This window comes from Rhipicephalus microplus, chromosome 5 (genome assembly GCF_043290135.1).
Source record: "Rhipicephalus microplus isolate Deutch F79 chromosome 5, USDA_Rmic, whole genome shotgun sequence".
Classification (NCBI taxonomy): domain Eukaryota; kingdom Metazoa; phylum Arthropoda; class Arachnida; order Ixodida; family Ixodidae; genus Rhipicephalus; species Rhipicephalus microplus.
Window position 1 is genome coordinate 11,135,063 of NC_134704.1, and position 13,800 is coordinate 11,148,862.

The 13,800-nt window shown below is 45.1% G+C and overlaps 1 protein-coding gene across 4 annotated transcripts; it reads left to right on the top strand.

Moving 5' to 3' along the window:
- The first annotated feature begins 10,497 nt into the window (after positions 1-10,497).
- Positions 10,498-12,844, top strand: LOC119175022 (anhydro-N-acetylmuramic acid kinase). 4 transcript variants are annotated; one of them, XM_037426187.2, is made up of 2 exons: positions 10,498-10,581; positions 11,231-12,844. In XM_037426187.2, the coding sequence occupies exon 2, from the start codon at positions 11,263-11,265 to the stop codon at positions 12,388-12,390; it is 1,128 nt and encodes a 375-aa protein (XP_037282084.1). In that variant the 5' UTR covers positions 10,498-10,581; positions 11,231-11,262; the 3' UTR covers positions 12,391-12,844. The 4 variants fall into 4 exon arrangements, with proteins under 4 accessions (XP_037282084.1, XP_037282086.1, XP_037282082.1 ...); XM_037426189.2 differs by having other exon boundaries at positions 10,506-10,529; XM_037426185.2 differs by having other exon boundaries at positions 10,512-10,646.
- The last annotated feature ends 956 nt before the right edge of the window (positions 12,845-13,800 follow it).

Below are 13,800 nucleotides of genomic sequence, written 5' to 3' on the forward strand. Positions count from 1 at the left end.
TATGATTATGAGAGACGCCGTAGTGGAGGGCTCCGGAAATTTTGACCACCTGGGCTTCTTTAACGTGCGCCCAAATCTGAGCACACGGGCCTACAACATTTCCGCCTCCATCGGAAATGCAGCCGCCGCAGCCGGGAATCGAACCCGCGACCTGCCGGTCAGCAGCTGAGTACCTTAGCCACTAGACCACCGCGGCGGGGCTACGAAGTAAGGCTGGCAGTCGCCTCAATTAGATTCGATCTCACGTAACTCTACAAAACACTGGTGTAAGAGAACACGGCCGCTTTAAGTACACCTTTGGCACTGTTTTTTTTTTTCGTGTTGAGAGCGCAGCCCGTAGAAGCTCCCGCCTGCTGTGAGGACACAAGCCGTACGCAAATCGTTGCCGTGATAGCGCGGCAACCATAAGCACCCCCCCCCCCCTTGTTCACTCACGAGATAAAAGCGTGCGCAGACGACCCCGGCCGAAAGGCGATGTTCGCTCCGCGGAATGAAGATGTACACACTTGATATAAAATGACCATATTATATATATACGTGTGTGTGTGTTTGTGTGTGTGTGTGTGTGTGTGTGTGTGTGTGTGTGTGTGTGTGTGTGTGTGTGTGTGTGTGTGTGTGTGTGTGTGTGTGTGTGTGTGTGTGTGTGTGTGTGTGTGTGTGTGTGTGTGTGTGTGTGTGTGTGTGTGTGTGTGTGTGTGTGTGTGTGTGTGTGTGTGTGTGTGTGTGTGTGTGTGTGTGTGAAGGCGGCTCCCACGGCGGCAAAAACCAGTAGAGATTGTTCATATAATTGCTATCGCAATCAAAATAACGAAGAAAACGCCTTCGTGCACGACAAGCACGTCGCAACAGCGCCAACAGCTGATTATTCACGACTCCTACAGGCAGGCCTGTAGGTGTCGTGAAACGTGGACCCGGCGCACGGGGTCCAGGTTTTCACTCCCGCTGATATTTTTTTTTTCTTTTTGCCGTGGCGAATAGACCACGAAAATGACACTGGATAACGCCTCCCTGGTCAGTCCTCACTTCAGATCTAAGTGATGGCCTCCCTTAAAAAAACACTCTAGGCCTGCACGGCGGCACAGGATATTCACAGCGAAATTAAGCTGTGAGTATGCATTTCAGAGCCTTTTTTTAAAACACTCATTGGGTAACTACTGCAAGCACACTTGTTTGATACCCACTAGGGCATTATTATTAAATTTGTGGGGGTAGTATGCCGGTATTCGCTATGCTATTTTTCTTCATTTTTCTGAGAAACGTGGTATCCTCTAAACACTTGCAAGGAATTTTGTGCCTATTGTTCATGCAGTGGCTGACGACGATAAGGAATTATGACTGAAGTGGGTACGCACCACAGTGATATATATATATAGGGGAACGAGAACAAGCTTTTGTATTGGGTTCGAGCGTTGGACGGCCCACTGGTTACGCAATTCGCATTGTGCGATGCTGTTTTAAAGCGCTTTATAAGTCGTATTAACGCGATTCCTTTCCCGACATCAATCCTGCCTAAGGCAAGTTTACCAACAAGTCACAAGCACTGGCGTAGCACCAACAAGTCACAAGCACTGGCGTAGCACCTCAGGTGCTACGCCAGTGCTTGTGACTTGTTGGTAAACTTGCCTTAGGCAGGATTGATGTCGGGAAAGCAATCGCGTTATTACGACTTATAAAGCGCTTTAAAACAGCGTCGCACAAGTGTGTGTTTGCCTGACTTCTGATGAAGTATGTTCTGTGTAATTTACTGGTGATAATTTCATTCATTAAAGAAAAAAAAAGCACTGGCGTAGCTCAGTGGTAGAACGCTGAGCTGGCTCCCAGCGGACCTGGGTTCGAGGCCCACTGTGTCATTGATTCTATGTTTTTTATCTAACTTCACGCGATGTGGTTATGGACATAGGCGGTGGTGGCGGACAACTGCACGTGACCCGAGTGGTGATTTCATAAAAGCTTCCGCGGTAAAATTTCTCACTGCGCCCCTGGCATATGACGTTCTCACATATCGCAACGTTCTGTATTTCGGCATCGTTCGATGTGGATGTGTGAAGTCACCTATCTCTGTGCGTTCAGTTGGTGGGAACTTTTTTGCAGTACGATTTCTGCGGAGAAAATCCAGGTAGTCGGAGGTACTTGGCTTGCGGTAAGGGAGAGAGAATTATGGCTTCGCTTGCAGCAGCAGCTTTGCGGTCGATCAGACTCGGCTGATCTTGAAGCCTAGCCAGCAACTCTTACCATCGCTCCGGATTTTGTTGGGGGCTAAGCCTGTAGTGGCATGACATGGCCACGTGACGTGGCACAGCGTATAGTTTTGCTTGCCTCTTGTTCCGTGATAACATTCGTGTTGCGGTCATACGCAAAATACGAGCGATGTCAATTTTAATTCCCGGAAGAAACCAGCGAAGGTGCTTTACACTTATCGATCTTGAAGATCGCCCATGCGGAGTCGGCGGGCGTTATAGAGATTGATTTATGAGAGAACATAAAGGGGTGCGCCAGAAGCGTTCATAAAGGCCCTCTCTCTTGAATTCCCCCGAGCCTCGACTAAAATTATTGACAGGCATAAAGTCTCGCAACGCAGAGCGGGTTTCAAGGTGATGTAATTGTGCAACGAATGATAAATTTCGGCTATTTTTTTCTAAAGCATTGAAGCTACAAATTTTATTAATACGTTAAAGCGTTCATTGTTGCATTTTTATCTTACACCCTGGTCATTTCTTTTCGGAACGACAAGATTTCGAGAAATTATTGTTATAATGTTCCATGTCCGACACAATATTAGCTCATTAAATTATGCAACAAGGAAGGAAGGAAGGAAGGAAAATAGAGGGAAAAGAAAGGCAGGGAGGTTAACCAGCCTATAGGCAGCCGGTTTGCTACCCTGCGCAAGGGAGAGGGATGGGGGAGATGAAAGATAGAGAGCAGAGAGGGAAAAGAGAAACGGCACATTCGGCAGCACACGCGCGCACATTATGCAACAAATTTCCTCATGCTTAAAGGGGCACTATAAGCACGGTCGACAGATAATGCTATTATTGGTCACGCGTAAAAAATAACGGTAGTTTTTCTTTCTTATCAAAATGAAATTTTTGTACGCCTGAAAGGAAGAAAATGCCAATATAGAAGAAATGTTAAGGTTCGGGTGCGCCACCTTTTGCTTCTCAGATAAACCGCTGGTGCACCGATTGCATCGAATCGGCTCCGCTTTATATTTTGTTATTTGTACTTTTACACCCATAGCTCCATAACTCATTATTTTCATAGCTATTTTTGCTCCCTTATTTTATTATTTGCACAGCCCTGTATTTTTCACATTGAATGTACACGTACCTGTATGCATGCAATTCGCCATCGTTCAAAAGTGCTCTGGCCGTGATGTCATCGTCCAAGAAGCATTGAGCAGAGCCTTTGTTTGAGCTGATTCATTCATTTTTATGTACGTTGTAATTGTGCAGTTTGCGGCACGAATTACCCTCGAGTGTGGCTTTTTTCGACTGCGTAATATGGTGTGAAGGCGGAAGCCTTGGGTGCCTCATCAAATGCGCAATGTGACCATCAGCGACGTCATCACGAGTGATGCAAGAAATAGCGATCACGTGATCATGATTTCACATAACAGCGTCATCTCACGATAATGTCGTTAGTGAAAGGTAAGCCGATCACGGAGGCAGGGTAGAACCAAGTGCGGTGTATAGAAAGCTCGCAATGCCTCCAATCCTGGAGGCAAGGCGAAACCGCTATAGGCGCAGGAAGCTTTCGGAGAGTGAGGGAGTAAGACGGTAAGTTGGGCCAGTTGGTTAGGATTCATCGTGAACTTACTTACAGCGCAACACCAGAAAAAATACAGGACAGGGAAGGAGTAAAAGAGAAGAAAAGAGAAGAAAAGAGTGAGGGAGTGCTGGTGCGGCTCGAAGGGGGGCAAGAAGGGCGTCTCTTTTTTACCCCCCTGGTGACGCCTATACTGTGGAGCAGTAGGGTAGCCAGCAATATTTTTGTTCGGTGGGAGGTAAAGGTGAGCGTATAACCATACTTTATGATGTCGGTTCGTGCGTGCGTTGCGTGCGATTGTATCCGTGCTCTCTCTCTCTTTCTCTCTATCTATCTATCTATCTATCTATCTATCTATCTATCTATCTATCTATCTATCTATCTATCTATCTATGAGAAGAACGCCCATATAAAATGTCGCTTTATTCCATTTATTATGGCATCACAAAAATCGTACGTGCGTCCTTCAATCATGTATCGTGCCGTATTTATCAATCCTAATGTACAACATATTTTCTTTTTTTTTTTTTGGCGTACTGATGCTGCTGCTCTTCAGCGTGTTTTTTTATACGTGTGTTATAATTGACGCATTTAAAAATCCACTTTGTTGTCACTGATGGTTCGAGTTATGTGCAAATTAGAATCCAACACAAATTTACGTACACAAGAGAGACGTATGAGCACTCTCTCACTGCTACGTCACAGATGGCTACAAAACTGTGTCTTCGGGATTCTTCAATACCTAGCCATTATAGGAGTCTATATGCCACTTCTCTACATTTGACAAAACAAGGTATAATTACTAGTAAGTGAGCCACTGTTTCATGCATTCGAGCAATACATTAGGGTATAAAACAGGTATACATATTGTTATATCATATATTGTGTTTCTGAACCTCCCACGCCTATGTTGTTTTTTTTAGATTTCTGATACACCGAGTATCCCAATCACGAGGAACTGGTTTTGTGCAGATGCTCAGCCAGTACTGCACGGATTATGTATTGGCAAAGCATTTGCCATGTTCGCACCTCTGTCACGGTGCAATGCATACGAGGGTGTAAAACGCGGGCATCTCGTCCGAGTCGACCATGGAAACTAATCTTTCGGTGCACTGAACGCAACTACGTGCTCGCGTCCACGCAACGAGCAGACGCGCTGGCACGCACGCGCCCCGGCTGATTGGGGACCGCGCGCTCCGATTAGCGCAGCGCCGGGGGGTCGTTCGCTATTCGGCGGCACTGACGCAGTGTCCGCTCGACGCCTCCACCGTTGCCCTGATTATCTCCCCCAGAGACGGCGGCGAAGACGTTTACTAAAATGGCAGCTCGAGCGACCATGATCTGGGCCACTTTGGCTGCTGCCTCTGCGGGCCGAGCCGACGGGCTACACCACGTATTCGCGGCTTGTTTACGCTACGGACATCTACAGAGCCCGATTTAGATGTCTCTTGTGACTAGCGCCTGCACTCGTCGACTGCATGGCTCGTGATCGAGCAATCGCCACGTCGGTACGCTTTTCGAGGTACGGACAGTTTCTTCGGGGACTGTCCCTGCCTTCAAGCGTCTGTGCGTTGTATGTTTCCTCGACAAAGAAGAACAAAAAGAAGGAAAAGAACTGCTGCCAACAACTTCGTTCTGGCTGCAGCTAAGTATCATAATTTCTATTATATACCTGCGGTCAACGCAGCGCCACAGAAAAGGCCGTGTTTTTCTCGTATACGCGGGAACGTGAGTGCAGGCACGCAGTGATGCAGAGAGAGAGAGAGAGAGAGAGAGAGAGATAGGCACGTTGAAATAGAGAAAAAGACAGAGGCCTACTTCTGTACTCAGGTATACGGAAAGCAGCTTGAAATACGAAGTTGATTTCTTGCTTAATTTCATTACGCTTGATTCTGTGCGCATATCGTCCGTTCACGCCCCTCCGTGCCTGTTGACAAGGTGGGCAAGTAGTCGTTCTTGTCATTAGCCAAGCGCCAAAAGCATGAAAACGTCCCTTCTGTCCAGCCATAATTAATTATCATCATAGGCCGGATAATCAACAGAGTTCGCAGTGTCGTATAAGTGCACGTATTGCTTTGCATGCGCGTACTGGGTATTTCGCTGCTTGGTGAAATGGTACTGGGCACTCTGCGTAGGCTCCCCAAGAGACTGCACAACGACCATTGTAGAGACGTTAGTTCACTCACGGCAAAAGCTGATGTGTCCACCCAGAAGCGAAGGATCGCGAGCGAAAGCGGTAAGAACAGGGGCCCAAAACGCTATCGTGCTTAAAGGGACACTAATATCAAATAACAATTTACGTGAGAGTGGGAACTCAATGTATGACAACGTCTAAAACCACAATATCATCAACAGTAGTGCCCTATATACTTACCGAGAAATTAGGGTAAATGTACGAAAACACGTGCGCCGCATTAGGACATTCTCAAACTGATTCCGATGACGTCAGAGTTGCAGCCTAGTAATTCAACTAGCTGCACTAAATAAAGAACCTTCCGTGCATCAATAGATGTAAAATAATGCTGCTTGTTCGTTTCTGTTTGATTCATGAAAAAATAACCGTCGGATTTTGCTATGGGCAATGGCGAGAGTGGTTCAAAAGTTCAAATACATTTCGCCTGGTTAAACTAGACAGGTCTTGCCATCTAGCGGAGCCCAGTTGAACCAAGCACGTCGGCCACCTCGGAGCTTACGGCAGGAAATCATTCAATGGCCATTGTTGCTGCTATGGCTCCCTCTGCTTTCGTTCTGCTGCTACTCGTGTCGGCGGCCGTGTAGCGAATCAGGGCAACTTTGTGCACGGCTACAGTGACGTAAGACGTTCTGCTTGAGGCGGGTAATTTGAAGTGCGCTAACCCGATGCGGATCACTAAAACGTGATTTTATTTCAAAATATGCGCTTACTTGGCACAAGGGTAATACTAAGAGCTTTCTGGACCGCTATTTCAACAATCAACGTTGACTTAATAGTTTCCTCTATTGTCACTTTAATGCATGGTTAACGGCTTATACATAACTAATTCGACCTAAACTCGATTATGCCTGTGTTGTCTGGGATCCATACACCAAAACTAACATTGATACTCTCGAATTGATTCAGCGTAGCGCTGTGAGATTCATCGTTTATAAATATCGTGATAGTGATTCACCCTCTAGTCTGATGACACAGCATAGTATTCAACCACTTCAGTTGCGTAGAAAAATCCAGAGAATAAAATTTCTGTTTTCGCTCAAAAATAATCTTTTATCTATACACCCAAGCCATTATTTAGAACCACTTACAGCTCGTAGAACCCGGCATCGTCACGTTGACTCTTTAACACCTTATCGTACAAGAACTAATCTTTTCAAGTATTCCTTTTTTCCACGCACCATAACTGATTGGAACAACCTACCCTTTTCGCGTCTTTCTAAAGCCGATCTTTTAAAACATGTAATCCTTTGACCCTACAGTCATTCATATGCTGTACTTATACCTTCATTAATTGGCTATCTCGTGCTCCCTGATCCACAGTCTAATAAACTGTTACAACAACATCTGGAAAGGGTTTATTTCTTTTTTTCACGTGTATGTCAGTATCTACATATAACGCGCTCTTATTGATGTGGCTTTATCTTGAAATATGTGAACATATTCTTACGTTTGACTATATTTAGGTGTCTACTGTTGGTTTTGGCTACTTTTGGTGTCTACATTTCAGATTGTTCCTTCCTAACAATTGTATAGTTGCGCCTTTCTTCTTTTCGTGTTTGTTTTTGTTTTATATTTATTACTGTTATTCTTGCTCATTGTGTATTATTGACATTTTTTAATGTTTGTACGCGTTTCGTGTTGTTTAAATGCATTTGTACATTTCTTTGTACATTTTGCTTCTGCTTGGGCCCGGGCCTGCATTATTCTATAAATAAAAAAATTAAGAAGTTACATAAGAAAAGACGACGTGTCACACAGGCACGCAAAAAGTCTTTTAAGTAAGCGGTCTTTTACAAAGTTGAAAGACTTTTAACAAAGAGGTGTTTGCGGCGCAGACACACGGCAGCAACGATCTCCTTTTAGTGTTTTTGTTCGAAGACGCTAGCGAAAGCGTGGCGCTAGCAGTTAAAAGAGAAACAATGAAAATTAAACGATGTGTCACAATGTACAAATTAAACACTTGTTGCACTGCTCGTTTCTTCAAATAAATTTAAGAATAAGAGATGAAGAAACACCAATGTGAAAGTTTTTTGCACTAGATAAGGAAGCATTCCCATAACTAGCGACGTGCACAAGTCCGTCTGGCACCACTGTGCTTTTATTTACCGTATTTGTTTTTCGCTGCTCTCGACACGTTATGGGCGACCGTACGGGAGAAAAAGCGAGGATCGCAAGCTTCATGGCCTGCCTTCTCGCTCTGGAAAGCGAGGCAGACGCTGCAAAAGCCGCCAAGGAGACGATGAAGCAGCGCAAGACCGAGCGTCACCACGTGATATTGCCGACGCGTTGTAGCTGCTTACGACAGTAGAAAAGGAAATAACCATTAAAAGAGTTCATTACACTTTTTGCAGGATATAAAATTTGTTTTTACAAAGAGTTTTGGTGGCAGAAAAATAAGCATTTGCTCTTTTTTTCCCACCACTCGAAAATTGCTGGCGCCCACTGGTTTTGAGGCTACTCATTCGAAGCCGTAAAAGAGATCGACGAACGCCGTTTACGAAAAAGACCGCTTCTGAAAAGAAGTTTGCTCTGTGCCGTGTGTCTGCTGTCAGGAACTCCTTTTCGGAAAAAGACCGCTTACTTAAAAGACTTTTAAGTGCCCGTGTGTAGAAAGTAACGAAGGCACTTTAGAATGCCCACTATTCGCGAATGTTTTGAGTGGACAACATTAATGTGTGCGTTCCATTGCACATTTTTTTTTCAAAACAGAACACCCAATGTTTTTTTTATTGCTGGTACAAATTCTATTAGTGAAAGACCAAGGTGCAGAATAACATTTGAATTATTTGGTTTTATATTTAGGGCGAGGCAGAACTGTTTTTGTCTTTGAAATATTTATAGTTATGGCATTGACCTGATTCCAAGTATTCAATGTAATGAGCACATCATTTGCTCTTTTTCACAATGCTTCCGAGCCTTTGGCCACAAAGGCTTTGAGGAGGAATTTGGGATACTTTCCCATGGCCTCCGAGATGGCGGGTGCGTGGCGGGTTTCTCATCGGCCTCCCAGAGGTGGGCGTGGCCCGCTCTTTTCTTCGCACGGTGGCGCTCCTTCGCATTGTCGAAAAGGCTGCTGCACTGTTGGCAAAACTTGCATGCGGCGAGAAAAAAAAAACGTTCTGCGCTTTTATATAACTTTGCGCTCGTTTGGAAATGTCAAACCAAGGAGTACAAGAGGCAAAGCCAATTGTTGAGCGTACATATTCTAAAATGTAATTATGCTGGAAGTTTTGCACTGCCCACACTAGAGCACTTGTATATCGATGCCTCCGCAAGAGATTTGGATGTGCTGGACACTTACTGTACTTCTTCGCCACCACCGGAATCCGCGCCCTTTCGCGGTAGCAGGGCGCGCGAGACGACACTTGTTGATTTCGCTATGGAGGGTGGTAATTGGGAGGGCCAGAGAAAGACACACCGCGCGCCCGCTATCTCAGATACCATGACTTTACCCATAGAGTTTCCATTACATACGCTAGAGCAATCTCCGGCGCTTGTGTCTATGGCTAATGGGTAAAGCCCCTATACTTTGTAAAAGTACCGCCACCTGCTCTCCCCCTCGCCGCCTCCTCTCTTGTGTGTTTTTTTTTCTTTCGCTTGCGACAGTGGCGTCTCTTGTAACGCGCTACGAGCTCGCTCTGGCGGGGAGAGGAGGAAGCGGCGCAGATCAAAAGACGGCTGTACTTTTCCGAAGACATAGGCGCTTTAATAATGAGAGCTGCAATGCGCGGTGCTTCAGCGAGCATGGGAATAATAGGTAGTACCACAGAACATCTATATACTACGGATTACTACCATCATTAAGTGAATTTGTCTAATCTTCGTACTTTACGTTCATTCCGGCTTCGCGTAGCTTGAAGTTGCTTTGCCGTGAAACAACAATTAGCAATAGTTGATGAGTTACTCTTCACCACCTTAATTTTTAGGCTCAACAATTCAAATCCTGGCCCCTTATTTTTTTTAGGCTAAAAAATCAAATCTTGTCCCGAAGTTGAGAACGCTTAGTTTTTTTATTCAAAACAAAACCGAAACTCAGCAATGAACGAAGCCACAAGTGCGATTCGAGGCCCGCGAAGCCGCAAGTAGGAAACTTAGGCAAATTCATGTACTAGTAGTATATTCTAGTTCACTATAGTACTAGTACTCAGCTCGCGGGACGAACGCAGCGCCAGAGCCCCCTCTAGCTAATATTAGGAAACTCTATGACTTTTCCATCTCTCACTTGTAGATATAATGGTAATCACTAACCCGATCCATTACATCACATATCACCGCCATCATTTTAAACTCTATGTACACCTTTTATGCTTGTATATTGCAAGTGATTTAAGGCGTCTATACAGCCACAATACGCCCTGTTATCGCAATCATCGGTAATCGCCATAGAGTTAATATAGTAACTCTACGGTAACCACTAACATCGCAATAGTGACATTGTACTTTTTGTCCCATGACTCTGCGCCACAAAACTTCATTCATCATCAGTATCATAGACAATTTTTGGGGTCGCATTGTCATCGGCATTGCAACGCCGATGACGTCAGCGCCATCTGCCGCTTCAGTTGAGAAGGTTAGTTATAAATTTCTCTGGCCGATAATCCTGCTCGTGCGTTCGTCCCGAGGTATGCTCTACCTCACGCAAGTACTCTGACGTGCAGCACATGATTCGGCTGTGTGTTGCCTCACGGTACGCTCTATCATACAATGTCAGGGGTGTCAGTGTTATGTCTTCGCACAGGCGAGTGATGCAGTGGCTTCTGCACCACGCTAACGGCTCGCGTAACAAGTGCCGCATCCGTAATGCCGGTTGTGGGACATCCGCATAGGAAATATTTCCTCCTGTTATGACATCAGCCTGCTTGCCGTGTTTGAATTCGCCGACCTTCGTAATATCTACTTTCAGCTTCATTAGCTGGTAGTCTTAAGCATGATGCAAGATTTTCTATTCGCGACGAACTACGTGGCTTTCGCTACCGACCGAGTAAGAATCTAATTTGATTCTTTATATACCGTTAACGAAACGTGCACTTTTCGCCGCCGGTTTGTCTAAGCGAACTTGACAAGGCTCGCTAATCTGTAATGCTTTGCGTTGATTATGGTGTATCGGTTATGCAGCTGATGTGGGCGTGAACTTGTCAAAAGTAGGTTAAACTCCGCGGTCCGTAGTTCTGCTCGTTAAGTTTCTTGCAACGTATTTCCTTTTAGAGTTCCACAACGGTGCGTGCCACAGTGTGTTGTAGAGCTCTAAAATGCAGCTTATTTTGTTTTCAGAGCTCTGTTGCTTTGAAGTTACCGAAGACGACATGCCCGATTACAGGGTCATCGGGGTCATGAGCGGCAGCTCGCTCGATGGTCTCGACATTATCTACGTGACTTTTCAGGTGAACGGTGAGACATGGAAGTACAAAATCGAACACACTAACTGCCAGCCGTACGGTAAATACTGGGCTAACAAGCTCCAGCACGCAGCGCGCTCGATGAGTGCCCTTGAGTACCAATTGTTTCACACCGAATACGGCCGCTACCTCGGGGATTGCGTCAACATTTTCATCCGCGACAACCAGCTGCAGGGCAAAGTGGACTTGGTAGCCTGCCACGGCCACACAGTGTTCCATCAGCCAGCTCAGCTGACAACTGCACAAGTCGGGGATGGTGCTGCAGTTGCTGCTGTTACCGGACTGCCTACTGTCAGCGACTTCAGATCGGTAGACATCTCTCTGGAAGGCCAAGGCTCCCCATTCTCGCTGGCCGCCGAGCGGAAGCTCTTTGGCAGCGAGTACCAGTACTTCCTGAACATAGGAGGCATGGCGTGCCTAACATACGTTGGCAAATGCAACCATGACAGCTTTGCTGTGGACGTCTGCCCTGCCAACCAGCTTTTGAACCTCCTCGCCGAGCACGAGGGTCAAACTTTCGACAATGAAGGAAAAATAGCTGCTGCAGGAACGGTCAATAGCAGACTTCTGAAGGACCTCGATGGTTTCACCTACTACATGAAACCTCTGCCCAAATCTCTTGGCGTAGACTTTGGCCCAGAAATCTTGTACCCATTGATATGTGCCCGTGATTTGTCCACTCCAGATGCCATGCGGACTTACATGGCACACATCTGCAACCAGGTTGTTGCAACAGTGCGTGCTGTCAAGCAGAAAGTTTCTACCGATTACCCAGGTCACTGCAAGATGCTCGTCACCGGTGGTGGTGCCCGCAACAAATTGCTTGTGGACGAGCTGACCAAAATGCTCAAAGACGAAGATATTACCGTCACGGTGCCGACAGATGAACTCGTCAAGTTTAAGGAGGCCCTCATGACTGCTGTCCTTGGCATGCTGAGGGTGAGGGAGGAGGTCACCTTCTTCAGCAAAGTGTCGGGAGCACAACGCGATTCTGTGGGTGGTGCGCTTTGGTGTGGGGCAGTGACGCAAGCTTAGAATGGTCAACTTGACTGCCATCGAAGACCTCTCACAAGTTGCCTTGTGTCATTCCTCATTGAGAAGGCAGAATTTGTTTCGGTACCACAATGTTAACCCAACTACCAATTATATAAACTTTTATGTTGTGTATGATGAGCGATATGAGGGGTGATCTTATGACACCCAGCATTAGAAGTGCCTTATCCATTCATGCCAGGCATGTTTATTACTGGTAGAATTATATTTAACAGACCCCAATAGTGTCTGCATAGCTGTGGTACACGTCACAAAAACATCTCAAGTACCTGCCTTGTGCCTTCTTGTTTAAAGGTGCTGGTCGAATTGAGCTATGCGATGCTAAATCGCGTACAATATTATTTTTACAGTGCTGACCACCTATTGATTTCTTTACAACTTTGTACCATCACACTTGCTACAAGTTATATTACAGTAAAATGCTTTTTGAACAGCAGTCCTTGTAGCATTTTCTCAGAGAACATTTGCGTATTGTTTTGAACAGCTTTTTGGTATATGAAATGCATGGCACCCAGAGCAGGATACTTAAATTACTTGTAGGTGACTGGGCAAACTACATGCATTACTGATGATTTGTTCTACAAACAATGCACAATAAATTATTGAAATCTCCACTGTGATAGTGATAGTTACGAGTTCTCATACCGTTTTTTTATCAGGTAGACTCTCAGTAAATGGCACATGAAGGGACCAGGAGAATGCATTCTATTCAATAGGAGTTCCGTTTAATGAGAGGTGAACATGGGTGCAGAATACAAGCCCTAAACCAAGCATTGCAGAGGCCATAGTTCCGTTTAATAGATTTCTATTTACTGAGAGTTTACTGTAGAGATAGCATTAATGCTAGAATTTGCAATTTACTGGCAGGAACGTGCTTTCACTAGGCAGTAGGTTTTCCGTGCATATTTTATTTTTAACATATGTACCAGTATATAGCAAAACCTAGTGCATCAAAAGGCACTCTGACACACGCTATCATTGTGGCTACAGCGAAGCGTGAATTGTCTTGGATAATATAAAAATTATGATAGTGTATTACTAGTACTGCAAAATAACACCTTTTAAAAAGGGCACATCTGCTTCATTACATATATTAATCAAGAACACTGTATTTGCGTCACATGTGCCTTAGATCTGCAATAATGATATTCACAGTTGTGTCGTGAAGATTTTGCCATTTACAAGCCTCAATATTCCAAACCACTTTTATATATAATTGAATGCCATCAGAGTTTATTGCGTCATGAAGAAATTGCCGTGAAAACCTTTTGAATCCATCAAAAATGCAATTAGTTTATTTCATTTCGAAGAGTGCGAAAGGTAAATAGGGAGTAATGATACTGGGAAAAGAAGCTCCATAAGTGCACTTCATAATCTTGAGCGCACATTGTG

What these genes read in the sequence shown, in the direction of transcription:
- LOC119175022 (XM_037426187.2), top strand. Translation starts at nt 11,263, where the DNA reads ATGCCCGATTACAGGGTCATCGGGGTCATGAGCGGCAGCTCGCTCGAT.